This window comes from Carassius carassius, chromosome 15 (genome assembly GCF_963082965.1).
Source record: "Carassius carassius chromosome 15, fCarCar2.1, whole genome shotgun sequence".
Classification (NCBI taxonomy): domain Eukaryota; kingdom Metazoa; phylum Chordata; class Actinopteri; order Cypriniformes; family Cyprinidae; genus Carassius; species Carassius carassius.
This window is the reverse complement of record NC_081769.1, coordinates 19,914,984-19,935,964: the sequence shown is the minus strand read 5'-3', so window position 1 is coordinate 19,935,964 and position 20,981 is coordinate 19,914,984. Positions and strand designations below refer to the sequence as shown.

General features: G+C 37.4%; 2 protein-coding genes across 3 annotated transcripts; one reads left to right on the top strand and one right to left on the bottom strand.

Annotated features, from left to right (window-relative positions):
• The first annotated feature begins 308 nt into the window (after positions 1-308).
• LOC132158443 (ataxin-1-like) lies at positions 309-11,224 on the top strand. Of its 2 annotated transcripts, none has more exons than XM_059567869.1 (3): positions 309-431; positions 5,704-7,796; positions 7,909-11,224. In XM_059567869.1, the coding sequence occupies exons 2-3, from the start codon at positions 5,907-5,909 to the stop codon at positions 8,485-8,487; spliced, it is 2,469 nt and encodes an 822-aa protein (XP_059423852.1). In that variant the 5' UTR covers positions 309-431; positions 5,704-5,906; the 3' UTR covers positions 8,488-11,224. The 2 variants fall into 2 exon arrangements, with proteins under 2 accessions (XP_059423852.1, XP_059423851.1); XM_059567868.1 differs by lacking the exon at positions 309-431 and adding an exon at positions 2,395-2,764.
• Positions 11,225-13,765: 2,541 nt separating this feature from the next.
• On the bottom strand, positions 13,766-20,941 carry mylipb (myosin regulatory light chain interacting protein b). Its single transcript, XM_059567872.1, has 7 exons — positions 20,511-20,941; positions 19,751-19,941; positions 17,082-17,267; positions 16,732-16,929; positions 16,473-16,637; positions 15,627-16,044; positions 13,766-14,565 (listed from the first exon to the last, which is right to left on the bottom strand). Exons 1-7 carry the CDS (start codon positions 20,595-20,597, stop codon positions 14,398-14,400), a joined length of 1,413 nt encoding a protein of 470 aa, XP_059423855.1. The 5' UTR covers positions 20,598-20,941; the 3' UTR covers positions 13,766-14,397.
• Positions 20,942-20,981: the final 40 nt, after the last annotated feature.

The window sequence follows — 20,981 nt, the reverse complement described above, 5'->3', positions numbered from 1 at the left end:
ACAAATATACTATATACAATCATTCAAACTGTCTTACATTTTTCTTGAGAAAACACTTTATTTCCTTGTATTAAACGAATGCCATAACTTTAGCATATTAATGTATTTTCTAATTTTTGAAGCCCTAAATTCTGTTAAGTTGGTCCTCTAAATCATAACATGTATATTATATGCTTGTGTCCACTGAAAAGTCCATATATCAGCATGAGTTCTGGTCTTCTGTCCCCCTTGTACATGTTTGGACATGTTAAGACATGCCTCAGTATCTCTTAAGAAGTTTCAGCAAAGTTCTGTAGGGTGAAAGCTCTGTCAGTGTGAAGAGTGAACAGGTGTCAGTACTTAATAAAGCCAGCTAAACACTTTTTTCCTCCAGGGTTTGCAAAAGTGATTGGATTTCTGTGAGAAGAAAGTGGACCTGATCATGGACGACTGTGAGTGCATTTCTATCATTGCAGAGAGTAGCTCCTGGTGGTTATACACTGTTGACTTTGATTTAAGTTAAACGTATATTTCTTTATGGCACACCTAACTTTTCTTTCACTGTAGTTACATCTATCTAATCTGAGTTTTATTAAAGTGAGTGCTAAACTAGAAAAGGAAGAAGTAAACAGAAAAGCTAAGATTGGCAGCCAAGTCAGAACACTTCATATCTCTTTTTATCCCATCTCCCCAGTGACTTGTTAAGGCAATACCTCGACAAACAGTAACATAGCAACCCTCCCAAAATCTCCTGATATTAGAATGAATGGGGGTATCAAAGATTGTGTCTCTGCATGGTTTTTTAGGGTTTAGACATTGAGCCATCCAGAGTGAGAACAGTACAGGTATTCTGTAATAGTCTCTAAAGCTATCTGACACAATCTTTTGAACTGACGTGTATACATTACATATAATATATCACTACAGCAGTTAAATTTTTAGCATGCTTTAAATTTGTATGTTATTTATTAGTTTATGGTTAAGATTCTAAAACCTTTACGTTAGAGACACTAAAAAAGATTAGGATTCCAGAACAGGAAGACAACAAATACAGATGTCCATTTGTGGGTGAATGATTGGCCATGAGAAGTGTAAAGTTAGTGAGTTTTCCAAAAAGGAGCTTTTCCTTTCATATGCTATATGGTGGATTTGTATGTGTCTGTGGCTTGGCAAACACAACCAATGCAGTATTGGGATCTGCTCAGAGAGAGTAAATCATGCCAGGCTAATATTAAAGGTTACATATTGCTGATGGCTTTTTTATGTTCCTAGCATTCTCCTTGTTGACAGCATGCATTTTGAACACAGGGTGTTTTCAGATCTTCTCAAGGTTGTGTACGAAGATAACACTTTCGTATGTCAGCGTGTGTGTGATGGAGCGAGTGACTGTATTTGCATGTGGGTCCCCCCTGAGGGTAATCTGGAACTACTTAGCATGCTTAATGTGGGAGACATACGGGTTTCAATGTTTGTGTATGTGATTATATGTAGGTGAGTGTATGTATGTGTTTTGGATTATAATAATATTTGTTTGTTTTGTGCTTTCTTGTATGCCTTTCAGTTTACATTGAACTCAACAATAATGCGATGTTTTCAGTTATGATGGGTTTGACTTTTAAACATTTCATTAAATACTCATTGGTATAATGCAGTGGCTTTTAACAATCAGGGGGCCAAAGCCCACTAAGGGCCTCAGAAAAAAATAAAGAAATCTATCTATCTATCTATCTATCTATCTATCTATCTATCTATCTATCTATATATATATGGTTGAGAACCACTGCTATAAATTTAATAACTGTGCAATTCAGAATATAGTGTGATAATATGAAAAATAAAATTTTATCCATTAGAGAATTTGTGCATGTGTTCTCCAATGGTTTTCCATACCATCAAGAATTACACAAAAAACTACGTTTTCTAGATTCTCAGTAATTGGCTTCCAAACAAATAACCAAAGGATAATCATACACTAATGTTAGGGAAACTTTCTGGGTTTATTCCAGGGCAAGCTTATATAGCCCCATGCAAATGTGCTTACTCTTATCACGTGTAATGGTGGTAAGGCACTAAATTTGTTTTCCACTGAGAGAAACTAATTAGTCGTAGAAAGAAAGCAAGAAAACGCATAGAAACCCTCACAAAGACTCTCTCAGGAGAATTTCATGGTTGGTTGGTGTGTGTTTGTGTTTCTTGCGAGTGTGCAGTGGTTTACGTGAGACTACATGTTTCTTCTAGTGTGCTCGGTCCCTCGCTCATAATTTCCCTCCCTCTCTTTCCCTCTCCCTGTCCCTCCATCTCTCTCTCTCTCTCTCTCTCCCCATGTGTGTGTAGTCTGGGCGCCCTGCCAAGTGGAGTGTGTTTTTTGAATGAATACCTGATGAGGCTGCTGAGGCTGACTGGGGGAGGAGGAGCCGTGTTCTCTAGAGCACTGTGTGTGTATGTGTGAAGAGCAAAAGCGAGAGAGGAAGAGAGAGAGAGAGAGCTGGCAGTCTGTTTGCCTTGCATAACATACGCTGTAGCTCTCACACGTAGGGCTAGTGAAACAGCACAGACGAGGGGACTTCCTTTACCCTAAGCCCGAGCAATTGTCGAAGGAAGTGGAGGAGAGTGAAGGTGGGGGGGTGGGAATCGGACATGGAAGAAAACATAAATCAGAAGATTGCGTGTGTGACCTGATAGCAGAGCTAAACCTGGACAAAGGACAGCTTGCCAGTGGGTAGAGTGAGTTACACTCGTAGTGCAGAGAGAGAGAGAGTTGTTAAAGGCTCCCCTATAAATAAAGGTAAGGCATCACCCTAAGATGAAATGTTTGTTTGGTTTTGAATCATACATGCTTATTGCACATACCATATTATTCTCGTAATCCATGAAGGGAAGCAAATATGTGCATGCATTTGAGAAATCAATTTAATGTGGTTAATAATAAACAATAGGCTTTGCAGAAATAGTTTCAATTCTGTGCAAATGTTTCAGTGTCACTCTGTATGTTGTGCTCGTTTGCTTATGGGGGGGGGGGGGGGTGGGAGCAGAGAAGCAGGCTTTAGTCATTGTAAAGGCAGCAACAGCTCTGTTTGGATTCATGTCTAGCTTAGGACTCCCTAGACTGCCTCTTAAAGGGGCAGGTGCCCATTTAAAATGTTGTTAAGTACAGAAAAGAGCTGCTTACAGGCGCTAAATGGACATGAGTAAAAATCCTTTGAGCATATAAGCATGCTTTGTGAGGAAAGAAGTTAACATGAACATTTCATTTCAAAGCAGTTATGTTTGTACTTGTATGCATAATCTACGGGTTCAGTCATCTCTGAGATGACATCATTGTATAAAAGGTGTCACAGCACCCTGCGAGTAAAACGTTCCGGGGATTCTGCATTAAATTAACACACACTGCGCACAGAATGAACTTTGTGTTACATACAGAGCAAAATTATGTGACACTGTTTTTGTTTGTGTGGTAGATATATTGTGAAAGGGGAATATTTACAATCTGAAGTCTTGTCACATGTTGCTTTTATTGGCGCATTAATGTCTTTGGGTGGGATTATTGGTTTGAATATGTTGCGTTGATGACATTTTGAACTGCAGCGGGCCTGCAAAGCATGAGATCTACTGTTAAGAAGGATATTGCAAGTTGTTAATCTTTCTGGCTCTTTGGCTCAGCCACACTGTTAGCGAGTGTGTGCAAATGTGTGTGTGTCTATTGTGAAAACTAAATGTCCCTATAGGTATAGTACATCCTTCAACAAGTGAAATCACTTACAATTATTTATTTCATAAACTGAACAATATCCTAATGAAGCTGTAAAATAATGGTTTCAGAGGTTTAAATATAGGGTTAAGCCCAATTTAACAACAATAGTAGTCAACAGGAAAACTCATTGAGGTTCTTTCAATAGAAAATCCATCTGTTGACATGGACTACAGTTATATGGCATGAATTGGCCACAAGCAGAAAGAAACCAGAAATGAAGCATCACCTCTGTGTGGCTGTATTGCCTTGCAGGCTTAGTTTGATTTAGCTATTTTGAATTGTGGGTCTATTTCAATAGTGCTCTTTGAAACCCTCTGGATATAGAGAGGAAAATATTACACCCAGTAAAAGATAAATAAGTCATATGCACATACAGACACACAAATAATGTGTGAAATGTAGGTATTCTTGAAACTTTTTCAATATATGTTATATTATACCATAAGGAACTCAGCAAGCGTATGCATGCAAGTACGCTAAAGGCAGAAGAACATCTTTTAGAAACGCGAAGCGGATGCAAATTTTACATTCAGAATACATAAAATCTCTCTATAGGGGCTTGGGCTTTATATCAACTGTTTCAATCTCTAAGTATTTTTTACAGTCACATGAATGACCGTCTGTCTGGTTAAGAGGTTAATTGAAACAATATTGTCTGCATGCATTGTGAATGTTTCTTTTCCATCCAATTTATTTTAGGATGTAATAATATATCACAAAAATGTTTGTTATGGATCCCTGTAAATACATAAAATGATACAGGGGACTGCAGTTATGTATATGTAATGTTTTTTATGTACTTTTGTTATGCTGTGTGCATTTAAAGCTGTGTAAGACTGATCTATGTGATCACTACAGTTCTATTGTTCTTTGATACATGCACTCTGCACCAAATCACATATGCATAAGCGCGTATCAGTCCGATGGATATGCTGATGTGTACGTGTGTGTATCGTGCTCTGTGTACAATAGACTGAAGCATTTAATGGTTGTGTGTGGTGTAAGCTGTAGCAGGGTAAAGTAGGACAGTGATTGGTGCAGATCTACTGTGGTGAAGGGATATCTCCCTCCCTCTATTCCCCCCTCCCTCACTCTCTCTTGCTCTCTCTCTCTCTCTGTTCTCCACTGTTAATCTCTAACTCAATAACTATGCTCGCTTGCAGGCAGAGCTCAATGTGGGTCAGGAGAGCCAGTGTTCCCTCTTTCTCTTTCTCTTTCTGTCTTTTCTTCCTTCACCATTTTCCTGTCCACACACTCTTTAAAAATGTCATTAATTACTCACTCTCATGTCGTTCCACACCTGTAAGACCTTAATTTATCTTCGGAACATAAATTTAGATATGAAATGCGAGAGCTCTCTGAGCCTCAATGGACACCAAGGGTACTACCATGGTCAAGCCAAAGATATATAGAAAGGACATCGGTAAAACAGTCCATGGTACCTCAGTGGTTCAACCACTTCAAAAGCTACAAAAATACTTTTTTCCACTGAAAGAAAACAAAAATAACAACTTTATTCAACAATTTTTTCCTCCGAATCATGTCTTCTGCCATTATAGAGAGTACCATGATGCATGCATATCTCTGCAAGTAAACAAGGTGCAGCGCATGTGTGTTCTACTGTGTTCGCACTTTTTACATGCAGAGGTACTCTCGATAATGACATACATTAATTTTCTCTAAACTGTTGTTTATACTACTAATACAAAGAAAAGAAAATTAAGTCAAAGTGTTCAGTAGATAAAAGGTGAGGTTTGACTTTGTAATTAGCATATTAAAAAAATAAACAAAATCAAATGTATTCTATTTGGCACTCATAAGGATCTTACTGTAAAATAAAAAATCACATAATATGCTACTTTTCAGCACATTTCTGTTTATGATTTGAGCTAGTTCTATAGACTCAAAGGCAGTGCATAGAGGATGCACTTTCTCATTGTTTGTTTTTTGTTTTTTTTGTCTGTCTGATGAAGGTAAGGACCATTAGCCATCAGTGAGAGATGATTCCACATGAAGCACATGGATCCTTTCATGACAAGAGTCCTGACAATGGGCAAGACTATAGTAAAAGTGGAGCAAAGTAAAAATGAAAATCTTGACAACTGAGTTCGACTTTGAACTTTAAAACATCCTGATTAAGACAAGTGGGTTAAAATACGTGACAAGCTCCAAGACCATGAAGTCTAACCAGGAACGTTGTAATGAATGTCTTCCGCCAAAAAAGCGGGAGATTTTAGCTCTGGAAGAGAAGCAGGTGCTGGTGTCAGCTGCTGTTAGTGACAGCCAGAGTGGAGAGAATTTGGCTTGGCTAGCCAGTGTTGCTACCATGGCTAGCATGGCCCACATCCCCAACAATGCAGGCCCATCACAGAGCAACAGTGCTGAGCCTGACAGCCCCCCACCATCAAATAAGGCTCTCACTGTGGTGACGGAATATCCTCCAACTACTACATCTGCTGGCTTTTCATTCTCTTCCAATAGCTCCACATACAAGGGAGTTTTCTCTGGCCCTACCATGCTAACAGCCAATCCTGCGGTTCTCTCCACAAGCCTTCCTCAAACCATAGGCTCCGTCCAATACACACAACTTCCCCCCAATCTCCAGCTCATAGGGCCCTATACAAGTTATATCTCTTCACAGATTGTGCCATCCACAACCAGTTTAACACAGCCACGAAGGATGCCACAAGAGGTTTTGGCCACAACAGCTGTCATCTCCCAAGCACCTAGCCTTGATTCACAGAATCATCATGTGATTTCTTCTATACCAAATGTTTCCAATAGTCAATGCATCCAGGTTGAGAGAGCTCCTTTGGGTTTGGCAGTGTCCTCCCCTTCTGCCCAACTGCCCATTCAAATCCATCCACATTCAGCAGTCCTTGCCCCTCATGCCCTAGCCCTCACCCCCTCTCAAGTGGTTCTACACTACACAGATGGCTTCATTGCGAAGCAACCAGACTCACATCCCAGAGAGATGCAGAATGGTACACTTGGAGAGATTTCAATGGTCAAGCACAGTACTGCCAAAGGGATTCCTAGCCAGTCAGAAGGTGACCAAAGCCATAAGCAAAACCACAACCTGGGCCTCCAGACCCAAGCTCAGGTTCTGCTTCCAGCAGACTACAGCACTCAAGAGAGAACAGGACTGCAGACATCGCTGATGTTAGTATCCAGTAGCCACCTTGCAGCAAACAGCAACTCAGAGCTCCAAAGTATCTTGGGTAAGGACCATTCATCCTTGCACCTTGCTGAGAGAGGAGGGATCTGCATAGGCAAACCAATGTCCAGAGTGTCCGTCCTTACGTCCTCAGACAGCCAAGTTTCACCGGCCCCCACAATCTCCCCGCACACACTCCTGCAGGCTCCTCACAACACTCCCCATCAAGAGCTCTCCACCAGCCTTTACTCTGCAACGCAGCTCCCAATTATTGGCTACATCACCAGTACTTCTGGTGGACCCCAGCAAGCAGTAACTGGTTATCAAAGCAACCTGCCACAGCACGTGGTGTTCTCAGGCAACCCCTCCTTGCTCATTCCGGTGAGTGCCACTAACATCAATCCAACTACTGCTGAGCCGGAGGTCACCCACTGTTCTGTCATCCCCAGTGTTGCAAATGCATCAACAGCTCTGCCTCAGACCTTTATTAATACATCTCCACCTGCTGCTGCAGCTTCAGTCCTACCCAATGGTAAAGACATCACAGTCTCTGACAGAGGTCATGCCTCCTGTGTCATGCCAAGTCCAACCCAAATACAGCTGCCTGTTCTTTCAACTGGTGTAGTGGGGTCTCCAGTTCCTCTAACACCTCCAACATCCACAAGCCCTCACAGCACACCAACATCACCATCAGCAGGCCTACCACCATTCTTCATGAAGGGCTCTATTATACAGTTGGCAGACGGCGAACTAAAGCATGTAGAGGATCTGCGGACAGAGGACTTTGTACAAAGCGCGGAGGTGAGTGGAGAACTGAAGATTGATTCCAGCACAGTAGAGCGCATAGAGTGCAGCCGCACACCCAATGCTGTTATCATACAGTTCTCAGTGGGAGAGAACAAAGCCCAGGTTAGTCAGTTTCTTTTCAAACCAAGCTCACTTATCATGTTAACAGTCATCTTTGGTAGAGCTTATTGAACCATTGGAACTCAAATATTATTCTTGGTTTTCTCTGTTTCAGGTCTGTGTCGAGGTTCTAGTTGAATACCCTTTCTTTGTGTTTGGTCAAGGTTGGTCGTCCTGCTGCCCTGACCGCACCACCCAGTTGCTAGCACTATCCTGTGCCAAACTCTCTGTGGGTGATGTATGTATCTCTCTAACCCTTAAAAGCCTAAAAGACAGCATTCAAAAGAAAGATAATTTTTCAAACTCTTTGACAAAACACAAACCAGCCAAAAACAGTGGGCCAATTGAGGAAAGACCAACCCAAATGGAGGATCTTAAGAAAGGACACAAAATTACATCAGGAGTGGAAAATACTGCAGGAACACTGGTTGAGACTTCTAACCGAAGAAATGTGTTGACCCTCTTGGAGAATGGGGGAATAATTTCTCAGACACAGGTGAACCTCAAATCTGAGGCAGAAAAGACATGCACATTTAGTGACAAGAAAGCAGTTAGCCGCAAGAGGAGATGGTCTGCTCCAGAGAGGGGAGAAATGTGGATGTCGCAAGAGGACCCTCAGATTTTACCCAAATTTTCCTTCCTCCCACATCAGCTGAAGGTCAGCATTGAGGGCTGCTCCAGCACAGGTTGCTGAGGACGTTCAGAACTCCATAGAGCAGTGGTGGGGAGTCAATTTCTAACCAAGAAATACATTAATTAGCCATACTTAATTTAAGAAATCACCTAATGGTGATTAACTGATTTTTTTTTTTTTTTTTGCTTGGTGTCCAAAAAATGCTTTTGCTTCAACAACAGAGACTCAGAATACTTTCCCCATCACTGCCATGGACTCCAAGAGGGACAAGGAAGAGCAGATTTACTTTTTGTTACTTTGTTGCTTTCCTATCACTTTCATATCCAGGTTACTGTAACTTTAGACCATTTTATACAAAAATGTGTTTGATCATTAGAGTCATGTCATACATAATATTTATCCTTAGATATTCTTTTTAAATCAGCTTGACATGACAGTTTTGGGTTGTATATTGCAAGTTCTGACCACTTTTTTCTCAGCTTGCACAGCAGTGAAACAGTCTACTGTTATGTGTACTGAATTAATTCATAATCAGGGCTTTGACTGGATAAGGACTGTTACATGGATTGATGGCAAAAGGTTAACAGTAAGATATGTCATTTGTATGACTATGATTACAGGTGACTTCTGCGAGTTGTGTGAAAATTATTATCTTGACAGAAGCAGCCTTCCACTTGTTACTGCCCCTTGCTTACATAATGTCATCTGAGAGTGACAGGCTTTGCTCGAGTGACTACTTTGAAACAAACTTAAGTCAAGTAAAGCATCAAGATACAACACTGAATGTTAAATGATTTATCCTCATATGTTAATTCAGTTGCTGGTAGTCTTCTAGATATGCAATACTGAGCTTTCACATACCTCAATGTGTGCATTTAACAATTAACCCAATTAGATGGCCTGATCGGATCTGTGATCTAAGATCTGAGTGAGAAAATATTGGAGAAATCTTCACAGTGTCAAAGTGGCTGTGTAGAGAAGTCTCCGTTCAAGTCAGAATTAGCACTTTAAAGAAAGGTTAGGGGAAGTTGAATGAATGGATGGAAACATTCCCACCTTTGTTTTGTTACTACAGCAACAGACCATTTTGAGTGCTGATAGTCATTTTGAGCATTACTACCCATTTTATGTGCAAATAACTTCTCATTTAGTGCTTTCCAATAATGATGTATTCCTTTACACTATTTTAAGTATTGTGGGTCTTAATCAGTCCAGCGAAAATAATGAATTCTTTGTTAAAGACACAACATAATTGCCATACAAATAAATCTACACAGCATACTCAATGTTCGAAACAAGCCACGTTTTACAGTTTTATCATAAACAGAATTGGCCTTTTTGTATTGATTTGTTTATATAATAAATTTACCATCTGATAAAGTTAACAAAATCACATAGATATGATAATTTAAATAGTACGAATCAGTGGGTCAAAGGAAGATGCTGTGCTGTGTTCAATCTGCTCTGTCACTGAAAATCGAAATTTCCAGTTTAGGCAAAAATGAATTGTGAACATAGACATAAGACATCCTGAAAGGAATATGCTTCAGTCTGTCACACCCTAATTTTTGTTTGCATCAAAATAATTTATAGCTACTACTCAGAATAAGGTGTGTCATCCACTGTGGGTCTCTTTTATAATTCTGATTCTCCTTACTTAGCAGTATGCTGCTAATGACATAAACATGTAATGGTCAGTCTTGTAACTTCTCTGCAGAGAGAGAGAGAGAAAATAAGAAGAATACAATATGAATGTTGAGACGCTATCTTTAGATTTTAGTATCCACATTATCTATTTTCTCTGTCTTTATCTTTACTGTGCTTGTCATGTTAAAGGATCATGTTAATGTATCACACTGCAATGAAAAATAACAGAAAAGGTAATAATCCATAAACTTTCTTTTTTAAATGACATTTGTAATTGCTCTATTCCATAAAAAAAAGCCTTATGGGATTGTCTTCAGATGTATTTTACTTGAAACAGTCACAAAATAATTCTTATCTAATTCAACTGACTGTTTTATACATATTAGTGCTGTTATAAATTCAGAAGAAAAAAAAAATCTTTGAATACATATAAAATTTTTTGCTATTTGCACAAGTAGACATTTTAAAGAGTAAAGCCAATTGTACGTATTGAATCTTATAGTTAACACTTCATATTGCCAGCTCTGTAGGTCACCTAAAAACTATCCATTTTGATATGTGTGCTCAAGAGTGTGAGTTTTTCACTAAAGTCAGTTTGTTGACGGACTTGAAAAAGGTATTGTTGCGTCTAGGGTTATATTCAGATGGAATCACAATAGACCTCATATTGTAGAAGTAAAGCTTGATTGCACATTGAGTCCAATTTGGATTTGGATTTTATGCACTTTTGAAGAGAGAGGACAATGAAAGAGAAATGAAAGGGATTTTTGATTAGTAGCCACAAAGCTACAATATGTTCAATACAGTCCATTGTGCTGGTGATATTGGTAAAGCAGTAGAAAAATGTGCTATGACAATAGACTAGAAACCATTAAAAAAGTGTCAATGTTTCTGGATTGTTGTTTGTTTCAAATGTATCATTGTTCTCTCTCTTTTCTCTCTCTCTTTTCTCCTGTGTAGCTATGTACATGTAAACCTCAGTGTGTTTGTACACTGTGTGGATAACTTCACTGAAGACGGTCAAGTTTCAACACTGTTGGCAACAAACGTTCTTTTATCCAGTGTGCACGATTCTGTTTCAACCTAACAAAAGCAATTTATTATCATCTGCATCCAAATTTTTTTTTTGTTTATTTGTTTTTAAAAAGAAGGCTGTCAACCACTTGAAAGCATAAAAGCATTATAGCGATTTATAGTCAAACTGCATTCTCAGGTTGAGAAACTGGGCCGACTGTTTCTGTTCCTGTGTTACTTTATGCAAAAATGCTCAGTTACAAAAAAAAATTAGCCGGGTGATCATTTCCAGTGCTATGACTCATGGGAAGTCACTGGCTGACTATTGTGCCCTCTACAGCCCATCATTGTACATGCACCCAATGTACAAAGAAGGCTAACTTTTAACTAGCATGATGACATATTGTGAATGTATATATGTATATATATATATTCAGACAGTCAGAATTGTCTCAATGGTCCATAGCCAGGATTAGTTCTAGCAATACCACATTTAGGGTTGGAAGACCAAACTTGATGTCTAGAAATTGGCCTATAGCATACATCATTGATCTCATTGTTTTTTATTTCAAGGAAGATCTAGATCTTTTACCTCCTGTTAAACCTGTCACTCCAGAGTGACATTTCTTCAGAAAAGAAGAAAAAAAAGCACATAAATGATTTCTCATTTTCTTATATATTCGATGTAAATGACTATATTTGTGTGATTCGTTGTACATGTGATATTTTTCTCATTCTTTGACAAGCTCCTTTTCTACAAACTGACAAAAAGCAATTAAGACAGAAGTCAACCTCAACTTTTCTAACTGTGGCGTGTTTATGTGAACAGAGCATCCAAGACTGTTCAGTGAAGTCAGTGATCATTTCTTTGGTGGTGCTTGCAAGTTTTTGTAGCTGTTTTGATTTTTGTGAAATGGAAAGGAACATCGGACTTGACTTTTAGCTAATATGTCTAGTTCAATGACTTCCTGTATAATACAAATCTATTGTATCTGTATAATCACTCTAATAAAATACTGTGCCAATTTTAGTTGTCTTTTTCCTTCGAATGCTGATTTGTTTTTTGCTGTGATGCCGGAGAACCGTTTTTGTTTTCCCAAATAATATTTTAGTGAAGTGAATCACTTTTATTGGTTTAAAGAGCATTAATGTAAAGAACCTTTTGTTCATTGAAAAACGTTTTCATGGATGCTAAAGGTTCTTCGTGGAAACATTGATGCTAATAAAGAACATTTATTTTTAAGAATGTTGTGTGATTAAAAAAAATGGCAAAAGATTGAAGGAGTGACTTTCAATAAAATGATGATTGCCCCATGTCACTGATCACAGATATGCACTTTTCTAAGACACTACCTTTAGGTAAATACCTTGCATCAGCTCCAGCCAGCCATTACGTAACATGCAAACACACACAAAGTATAGCTAGACATGAAAATCGCCTGTGACTCAGATGGATAAGATTGTGCAAGAGTTGTGAACTTTGGGCTAAACGTTTGTCTGTAAGCCTATAGTTAATGCATAGTAGTTTTCTTCATGGAGAACATTTTGTGCCTTGTTCCAGGCTTGCAGATGACAACCTGGGGCAGCACTGTTTTTCTTTCCTGATCATTCGCCTTGTATCACAATGTCTTTATCCACCAAATAATTGTCATACTACACATACTATACATCCAACATCACACGAGTGATGTTGATACTGTTGAATGTTCATTAAACGAAAAGTAAATGTCGAGTAACTTACATTGTAGACACAATTTTTCCAGTTTTGTTTTTGCTCCACCACACAAACTGTTTGAAAACGAAGGCAAAGCAAAACTAACCGCTGAATTCCTCCGAGCAACAAAAACATTTGTAGTGTTTCGTTTCAAAATGAATCAGTGTTTGAACTAATCGGGAGATAAAATGATTCAATGACTCGCTCATTAAAACGTGGATGTGCTCAGAACAGCATAGCATATTACAACTACTAATTTTGCAATGTATGACAGGCATATGAAGAGAATTACTGTTCCGCATTCAGTCTTTCACTTTGTCTGAATTAGTGTTTTTGAATGAATCATGTGAATAAATAAATGACTCCCTCATAAAGACTTGTCGCCTCCTATTGTCATATTGATGTATCCTTAAGAAAGAGTCTCCACAAGACAAGCGTCTGGGCATTAATTAAAATAATTAAATAAATAGGTAAATATTAAGTATATATGCAAAATATATAAGCATATTATATTATAAGCAGATTGAAATTGTATTTTAACTGGCCATGCTCTGTAAAGAAGTAAAACACTGTCAGCACACTTTTTGATAGTTATCTTTACTGTACTTTACAGTACTTGCCTAGCCTTCTCAGAATTATCATAACGTTAAACTGGCTATATAACCTTTGCCATCAACTCAATTTCGACACGGACACTGTACATATCAGTACTGTAACACATAGCATATCAGTAGTTACATGTACAGTATATCAGTACGTGCAGAACATGAGTCTCGCTAATTTAAAATGAGACTCTGTACTGTACAGTACACTGTTAGATAAGTCTTTTATTAAAACGAGAAAGGGTGTGTGTATATAGTGTTATGGTGACATGACTAAAGATGCACTCAGGAAGATGTAATACAGTATGTCTGGAATAAGATCCTAAAATTAATTCAACAAAACAAAAACGAAAATACCAAATGTGTAAAAGCTCTTTATTACATAACAAAATATTGATGAAATGCATGTCAGTCTGAAAAAGGACATAATTCTTTGTCATATGGACCCTTTTGTAATATAGTGCATAATAGACTTATTTTATGAATACTGCAGTAGCACTTGAAAGAAAACCTTTTAATGTAATTTAACGAAATTTATTTTCTGAAATATTTGCAAGATAAAATTTTATACACACAGAGACAAATATAAAATACACCTTTTTAAAAATCCTTTCTGATATAGAATATAGTTGATGTGGAGTGTTAAGTACTACATTTGTATTTACTTATGTGTCCTAATACAGTAACTAAACAATCATAAGAAATTTGCTGTTGTTGTGTACCATGCACAATATTTGCCTCTCTTAATGACCTCCTGTATAAAACTGTTTATTCATTTTTATGCCTATAAATAATGTGCATACTGTGAAAAATAACAGTATGATTAACAGTAATAATTGTTTTTTTGTTTTTGAGATATTTGCGGATAGCCGGCCTCTCTCTGTGAAGTTCAGCTCACTCTTAAGAACCACTGTATAATTTATCATAACATTTCTTCTGTATTTTTAAAATAGTATCATGGTGTCCATGTATGGTGAGCAGATGTTATCCATCCTACATCTGGCAGGTATTTTTTTTATCGCCACAATCCTCTGAGACGGCAGTCCCTCTGGACACACTGAAGGTAGTGGTTTTTGCCTCTGCCAGGCCAAGTAGACTGGCACAGGTGGGTAAAAAGACATGCTGAACATGGTCCACATCTGAACGACACACTGGACAATACTGATAAGAGAGGAAAGAAGGGAAGATATCATTAATGTTAACACACAAACATATTCTTATTTTCTAATTATGCAGTTAGGCGATGTGCCCATTTTAACTACCCAGTCATGCACCACTGAACTGATATAAGACTTCTGTGATGTCAGAGGGTGAAATTCAAAAGGTCACAGTACTGCTGCGTAACGAGAAAAAGTCTGATTATCAAGATCTTCAGCCGCTAATGGCTGACAGCACATGTCGAGGAATATGTTAGGAGGGTAACCACAAGTTATGTAAACCTAAGAGTGTAAGTTCTCTTAATCATTAACTTAACTGGTCAATTTAGATGATTGATAAGCATGAGAAAAAAAAAATCACTTTTTTTTTAATTTGTCATCAGTGTTGAATATGTTGAACGTTTATTTTACAAGGAAATATTACACAATATTACATGTGATATAGTGTTTTATATATAAATATATATATACACATTATATATATATATATATGTGTGTGTGTGTGTGTGTGTAACCCTGGACCACAAAACCAGGTGTATATTTGTAGCAATAGCCAAAAATACATTGTATGGGTCAAAATGATAGATTTTTCTTTTATGCCAAAAATAAATAATATATTATGTAAAGATCATGTTCCATGAAGATATTTTGTAAATTTCCTGTAAATATATCATATATTTTTGATTAGTAATATGAATGGCTAAGAACTTCATTTGGTCAACTTTAAAGGCGAATTTCTCAATATTAGGATTTTTTTGCACCCTCTGATTCAAGATATTGTATTGTATTTCAGCCAAATATTGTCATATTCTAACAAACCATACATCAATGGAAAGATTATTTAGCTATCAGATTATCTAGAAAACTCAAATTTGAAAAATTGACACTTTAGACTGTTTTTGTAGTCCCAGGGTCACATATATGTGCACGCACTCACACATACATAAAAATACAGTCATCTTTATCACAGCCTGCATGGATAGCATTTGACTTAAGTTATATACATACATGTATTATATATAGTTCTAAATGGCAGTAATCTTGTAGTAATTATACAATAATCACCTGAAGTTGGCTGGCGCAGTTATAACAGCAGAACATGTGTCCACAAGGACAGAACGCAGCATTGATCTCCTGTTGGCAGCACAGAGAGCAGGTCAGGGCCTCTTGTAGCCTTTGGAGCTTCTCCTTCAGAACGCAAGTTTTTCTGCAGCTGATGCATGTCTGCACTTCCCTTTCAACTTTTGTCTGTCTCAGTGGAGATAGACTGCAATCATCTCTTGGGCTCCCACATCCAGACACAGCCCTCCCTGCATTGAACAGGGCTCGTCGCGCACGGTCATACACTTCTTTGGATGTGCGCTGGATGTCAAAGATGTACCTTTTACCAAGGTCAATGCTTTCGTTCAGGAAGAGGGAAGCCAGGTGACCCTTGAAGTCACGGCTATATTGCATCTTCACCGAGCTTGTTACAGTGTCACACCTGAAGAGTTAAGTTCAATTGTGTTAAATTAAAAATAGGTATTAAATAGTTTTTAATTGCTTTACGGTTTATATGTTTAATGAATTGATCACTAATGGAGCCCATAACGTTTCTGTCAAACTAGGAAACATGTTAATCTTTACTTTGACTTTAAGTTAAAAATTCAGGAATGAAACAGTTATGTTGTTGTTAATGAAAATTTAAATGATTTTTTTTAAACATTTTTATTGCTAAATAACATACAACTAGAATAAACTATAAAAAAACTAAGCTAAAACCAACAAAAAAAACTAGTCAGAAAGATTTAAAATAAAAACTAAATTAAAATTCAAAACTATAACAGCCCTGGTTGAACTGTACAAAAGCTAAAGTAGTTTTCTCTTCTGAAATCACTTATGTACGCTTGGTACAATCATAACAATAATCACCTGTAGAAGGCATGGATTTCTGTTATAGCACGATATAGTCCATTGGCAGCACTGGGACTGATGAACTTAAAAAGAAGATCCACGCTGTCCCCACTCTCTTTTGTAATGGTCACAAACACATTCCTTCCAGACTGAGTGGCCATTTGAATGACTGGGTAAATGATTCTGAAAGAAAAAATGAAGAGGTGATGTTATAGACATTTATTTTAAATCTCTGAGAGACCCGGTGTTTCTTATTTTTGTTGTCATACATATGCACCTTTCAATAGGGGTGAAATCTGTTTTGCAGACAAACAGGCCCTCTGGTCCGACCCCGATGAGCAGCTCCTGTCCCTCAGGGTCACGTGCAGAGTGCCACTCGACACCATAGTAGTTGAGGGAGGAAACCAGCTGAAGGGCTTGATATTCTGCTGAAGCCTGACTAACACCCTCCAGTGACTTATGCCTCAAAAAAATACTATAAAAAGACAAAAGACACCACTGTTATTCCACAAAACTGTCTCAGTCACTTCCTTTCTGAAGCATTCAGAGGAAGAATTACTTTAGTGTTATTTGGAGGAAAAACAGATGTTATTCGGACTGAGAATATACACTTTCCGGTGTTCTTACTTGTTGATGGTTTCATGGCTGGGGTCTTGACCGTAGATCTGGGAGTAGCAGTAGTTGGCTGTGTTCTGGTTGTAATCTCCCAACTCTGCCTGAGCCAGCAGTGCACAGAGCTCAATCGCCTGCTCCATGTCCAACCGCAAGCTTCCTTTGAAAAGCTCTTCTTTCATGTGCATCAGAAACAAATGTCTGCAAAACAACAGAAAATACATGGATACATTTAATAAACCATTCATAACAAGACCGTGGAGTCTATTCAATGAGGAAAAAGATGTGCATTAGACGAGTGTATATACTTACACACCAGTGTTTATTATTTTCCTAAAAAAATAATAGACTAGAAAAAAAGAAATGTCCAGGCTGGCTGAAACCTATAAATGTGGACATAATCATAAAGCAAGCTTCAGCTTCTTACTGAAATGTGCTGAATCGGTACAAACTTTAGTGCCCCGAGGGAAAAGAAAACTTTCATATCTCCACTTCATAACCATAAATGCTGTTTTTATCATATTTGATATGTGAATATCTAAAGGCTTAAAAAAAATTATCAATGCTCAAAACTTCAAAAATGTTTTGTACACAATCTAATCCATGCTTGCTGCTTTCTGATCAATAGTTAATACTTTTTTGGAAGGAAAGTATCTTTCTAAAAATGTCCCCTTCTATGGCACACATGTCTTTTTGTTGTAAAATCTTTGATGACTTTTATAAAATAAATTCAAGAATGCGTTTTAGGTTTTTATTAATATTTTAAGATGAACATTTACTTGACTGAGGCAGCTAAGTTTTATGTGATTATATTTTTTTAACCATGTTAAAATATATGCATCAATTAAGATACAACAGGTTTTTGAGGAACATTTAATTGTGTTTTTTTGTTTGTTTTTTTGCGTAATGTTTGTTTATTACATTGCATTATATGTTTAACCCCACAATTAAAACCACAGAGCTTTTGTCATAAAACTAAGCATATAATATACATATAATAATATAATATACCAGTTTCACTTTTTATGTGAAACTTAATTCTAATTATATGATGATATTCATTTAAATATCATCTTACCAAGACATATTATAGGGAGATATAGAGTGACAACTGATATTATATGCATTCTATTATGTTGATATTTTTATGCAAACAGTCTGCTTTACAGGTATATAAATCTCATTGATCTACATTACATATTATCATAGTTTCAACCTATTTTTTGGCCAAATAAATAACAACATCTGAATAAAAGTGCTTATTTTTTTCTCAGTTTCGGCCTCTGGATAAAACTGCTGTGCCTTTTCCTCCTTGAGTGTGAGCTCCGTATTCGCATACATTTATGAGCCATACAATCCTTATGTATCAATGATATAAAATATATGAGAACTTTAAATTTTCTTTCATATTTTGTCTAAAATTTCTGTAACCCATTCTATTCACTATTATTTCATATGTCAGGCTTTATTGAGATGCCAGAGTGGGACAATAACATGAATGTTTAAGTTTCTTGTATTATTTTTTAATCATCATTATGTAGTTGTATCTCTCAAAAAAAATAATGAACCGTCAGCCTACTGATATAATCTAAAAAATAAGATGGCTTGAAGCCAGGTTTACTCAGCGGCCTAAACCCAGTGAACTTTAGTAACAGAAGCAAGACTTGTGACTTCTGGCACATATTTCTATAACTTGACATAAATCACTTGTACATGTGAAAACAGGGAAGAGATAGTATATTTATAAACTTTTCAATAATATTATCAATCATCATCACATAAAGACAAGTAACCTATTAAGCCAATATGCATTTTAACATAAGACAATGAAGTCCAGAGCCTGCACTATAATAAGTAATCTGTTGACATAGTCATGCATTTGAAGGCTTAGAAAGAATAACAAAGGCTGATGGAGAGGGAGCTGGATTTTGTCCCGCCATTGTAGAAGATTATGCAACAGGGAGAATCACATTACAGTGCGTTTCAAATCATAGGCTTCTCAGACATACTGACACCTCCCCGCCCCCTCCAACAGCCCTCATCAGACATGACCGAACAGCTCCTCTAGATTCTCGTTTAGAACACACCGTACTACCACTGAATTCTGGAGCATCCCACGCATACAGTAGGCCTAATTTGATTGAACTTCAGGGAACATTTGTAAAGACTTGAGCATGCACACACAGATGTCCCTTAAAAGCCTCCAGAGGAATATGATTTACTTCAGCAGGCCTACATGAGGCACTCCCTAACTGGAAGAGTGTCAGTTTCAAGAGCAAACATGTACACAGGTTACTCCCTGCCACAGAGGTAAAAGAAAGACATCATATGAATAGATGCATGGACATGTGCGTCAAAGTTAAGAACACAAAACAACAGAACCACCGAAGCATGCTGCATTTTCAAATATACTGTCACTTTAAGCACTATATGCATCTGCTTCCTGTTTGCGGTCACGAGAAAAACAACCCAAAAAAAAAAGGAACTCTCATCCACGTGCCTGCCACAAGTCCTCCAAGCTGAGCAAAAATGTGAAACCACAAAGACTGCAGCAACAGAGAGATCATGTTTTGTTTTTCTTTTTTGGCAATAATGGAAAAATTATGTTCTGTACATAACTATGCAGAAACTATGAGCAATATGATAGAATATTATAACTTATATTCACTTGGGTAGAGTTTCACCTGGTTTGCTCTTGCAGGATTAGATGTGGTTCAACAAAAAACTTGACTCGCAGCCTCAGTCTGCAGGGAGACAGGCAGTCCACTTGTTGAGAAATCCTGTTTCTGAGATTCATCCATAAAAGCTCTCCTTTTGTACCGGTGAACTGAAGACCAAAATAATCGACCTCGATGATTCCCATTTTCCGACATATCTGTACATTTAAAAAACAACAACAACAACAACATTAAATGGTAATTTTTTGGATGAATAAGTATGTGTGCTTTGATCTAAATAATGCTGGGACTTGGGCTCTCAGTTAGCACCCCTCCTCCTTTAGAAAGACAAAACATTACATAAGAGGGACTTTTGAAGTGTAATATGCTATGAGACCTGCTTTCAAAGTAAATTGCTGATGCACAAAAAATTATACAAAAGAATGAGGAAGAGTTCTTATAATCTTTGTGTGTAGAGTTTTCCATAATAGTGAATTGCAGTAGAAAGTCATAAATGTAAAATTCATGTTTAAAAAATCCATAAAATAATTTGAATATATAAAAAAATATTTAAAATACTAAAAGTCGTAGGCCTACTTTTTAAACAATAGATGAAACAAAAACTTTTGTGTTCTATACAGTAATTTTCATGATATTTGTGATGATACATTACATTTGCTGTCTTGTATATGATGTTAATGAGCATGTAATAAGTAAGAAATTATTAGATAACTTTAACAACCTAAACTTGACATTTAAACTTGAAAGGTGAACTCCCGGCGCTCACCTTATTAAGAATGTCCTCTCCATTTGCTTTTGGGTCCACCTCCACTTCCAGAACCACCGAGTCCGGACGAGTTATGTGGCATAACATGGTGAATGCAGTTATTCTTTCACACACAGTCCAGGATAGCGGTGAGAAGCTCAAGTGGCTCACGAGGCTGCCTCGTACCCCATTGGAAAACCAGCCAGGGCAGGTTTATGAAGCCCTGCTCAAACTCAAGGATCCGCCTCTCCGTTATCTGATGTCCGATTCGCTAACCATTCTTTTAAACAGGTTCTTTTTACTGATTCGATCGAACTGATTCGCAAAGCGTCTGTTCCACACTCATCGTTATCCAACCGTTTATGTGCAAAGAGATTCGAAATTGTGAAATTGTCTTCCACAGGTCTTGTCAATTTACATTACACTACAAACAGATTAATTTTAAATCATAAATTTTATGATTGAAACAACTGAATTTTAACGACTTTACAC

Coding starts and splice junctions, on each gene's coding strand:
- LOC132158443 (XM_059567869.1), top strand. CDS start 5,907: ATGAAGTCTAACCAGGAACGTTGTAATGAATGTCTTCCGCCAAAAAAG. Junction 7,797..7,908: donor TGGGAGAGAACAAAGCCCAG/GTTAGTCAGTTT, acceptor TCTCTGTTTCAG/GTCTGTGTCGAGGTTCTAGT.
- mylipb (XM_059567872.1), bottom strand. CDS start 20,597: ATGTTATGCCACATAACTCGTCCGGACTCGGTGGTTCTGGAAGTGGAG. Junction 19,942..20,510: donor GAGAGGACATTCTTAATAAG/GTGAGCGCCGGG, acceptor TTAAATGTACAG/ATATGTCGGAAAATGGGAAT. Junction 17,268..19,750: donor ATCCTGCAAGAGCAAACCAG/GTGAAACTCTAC, acceptor GTTGTTTTGCAG/ACATTTGTTTCTGATGCACA.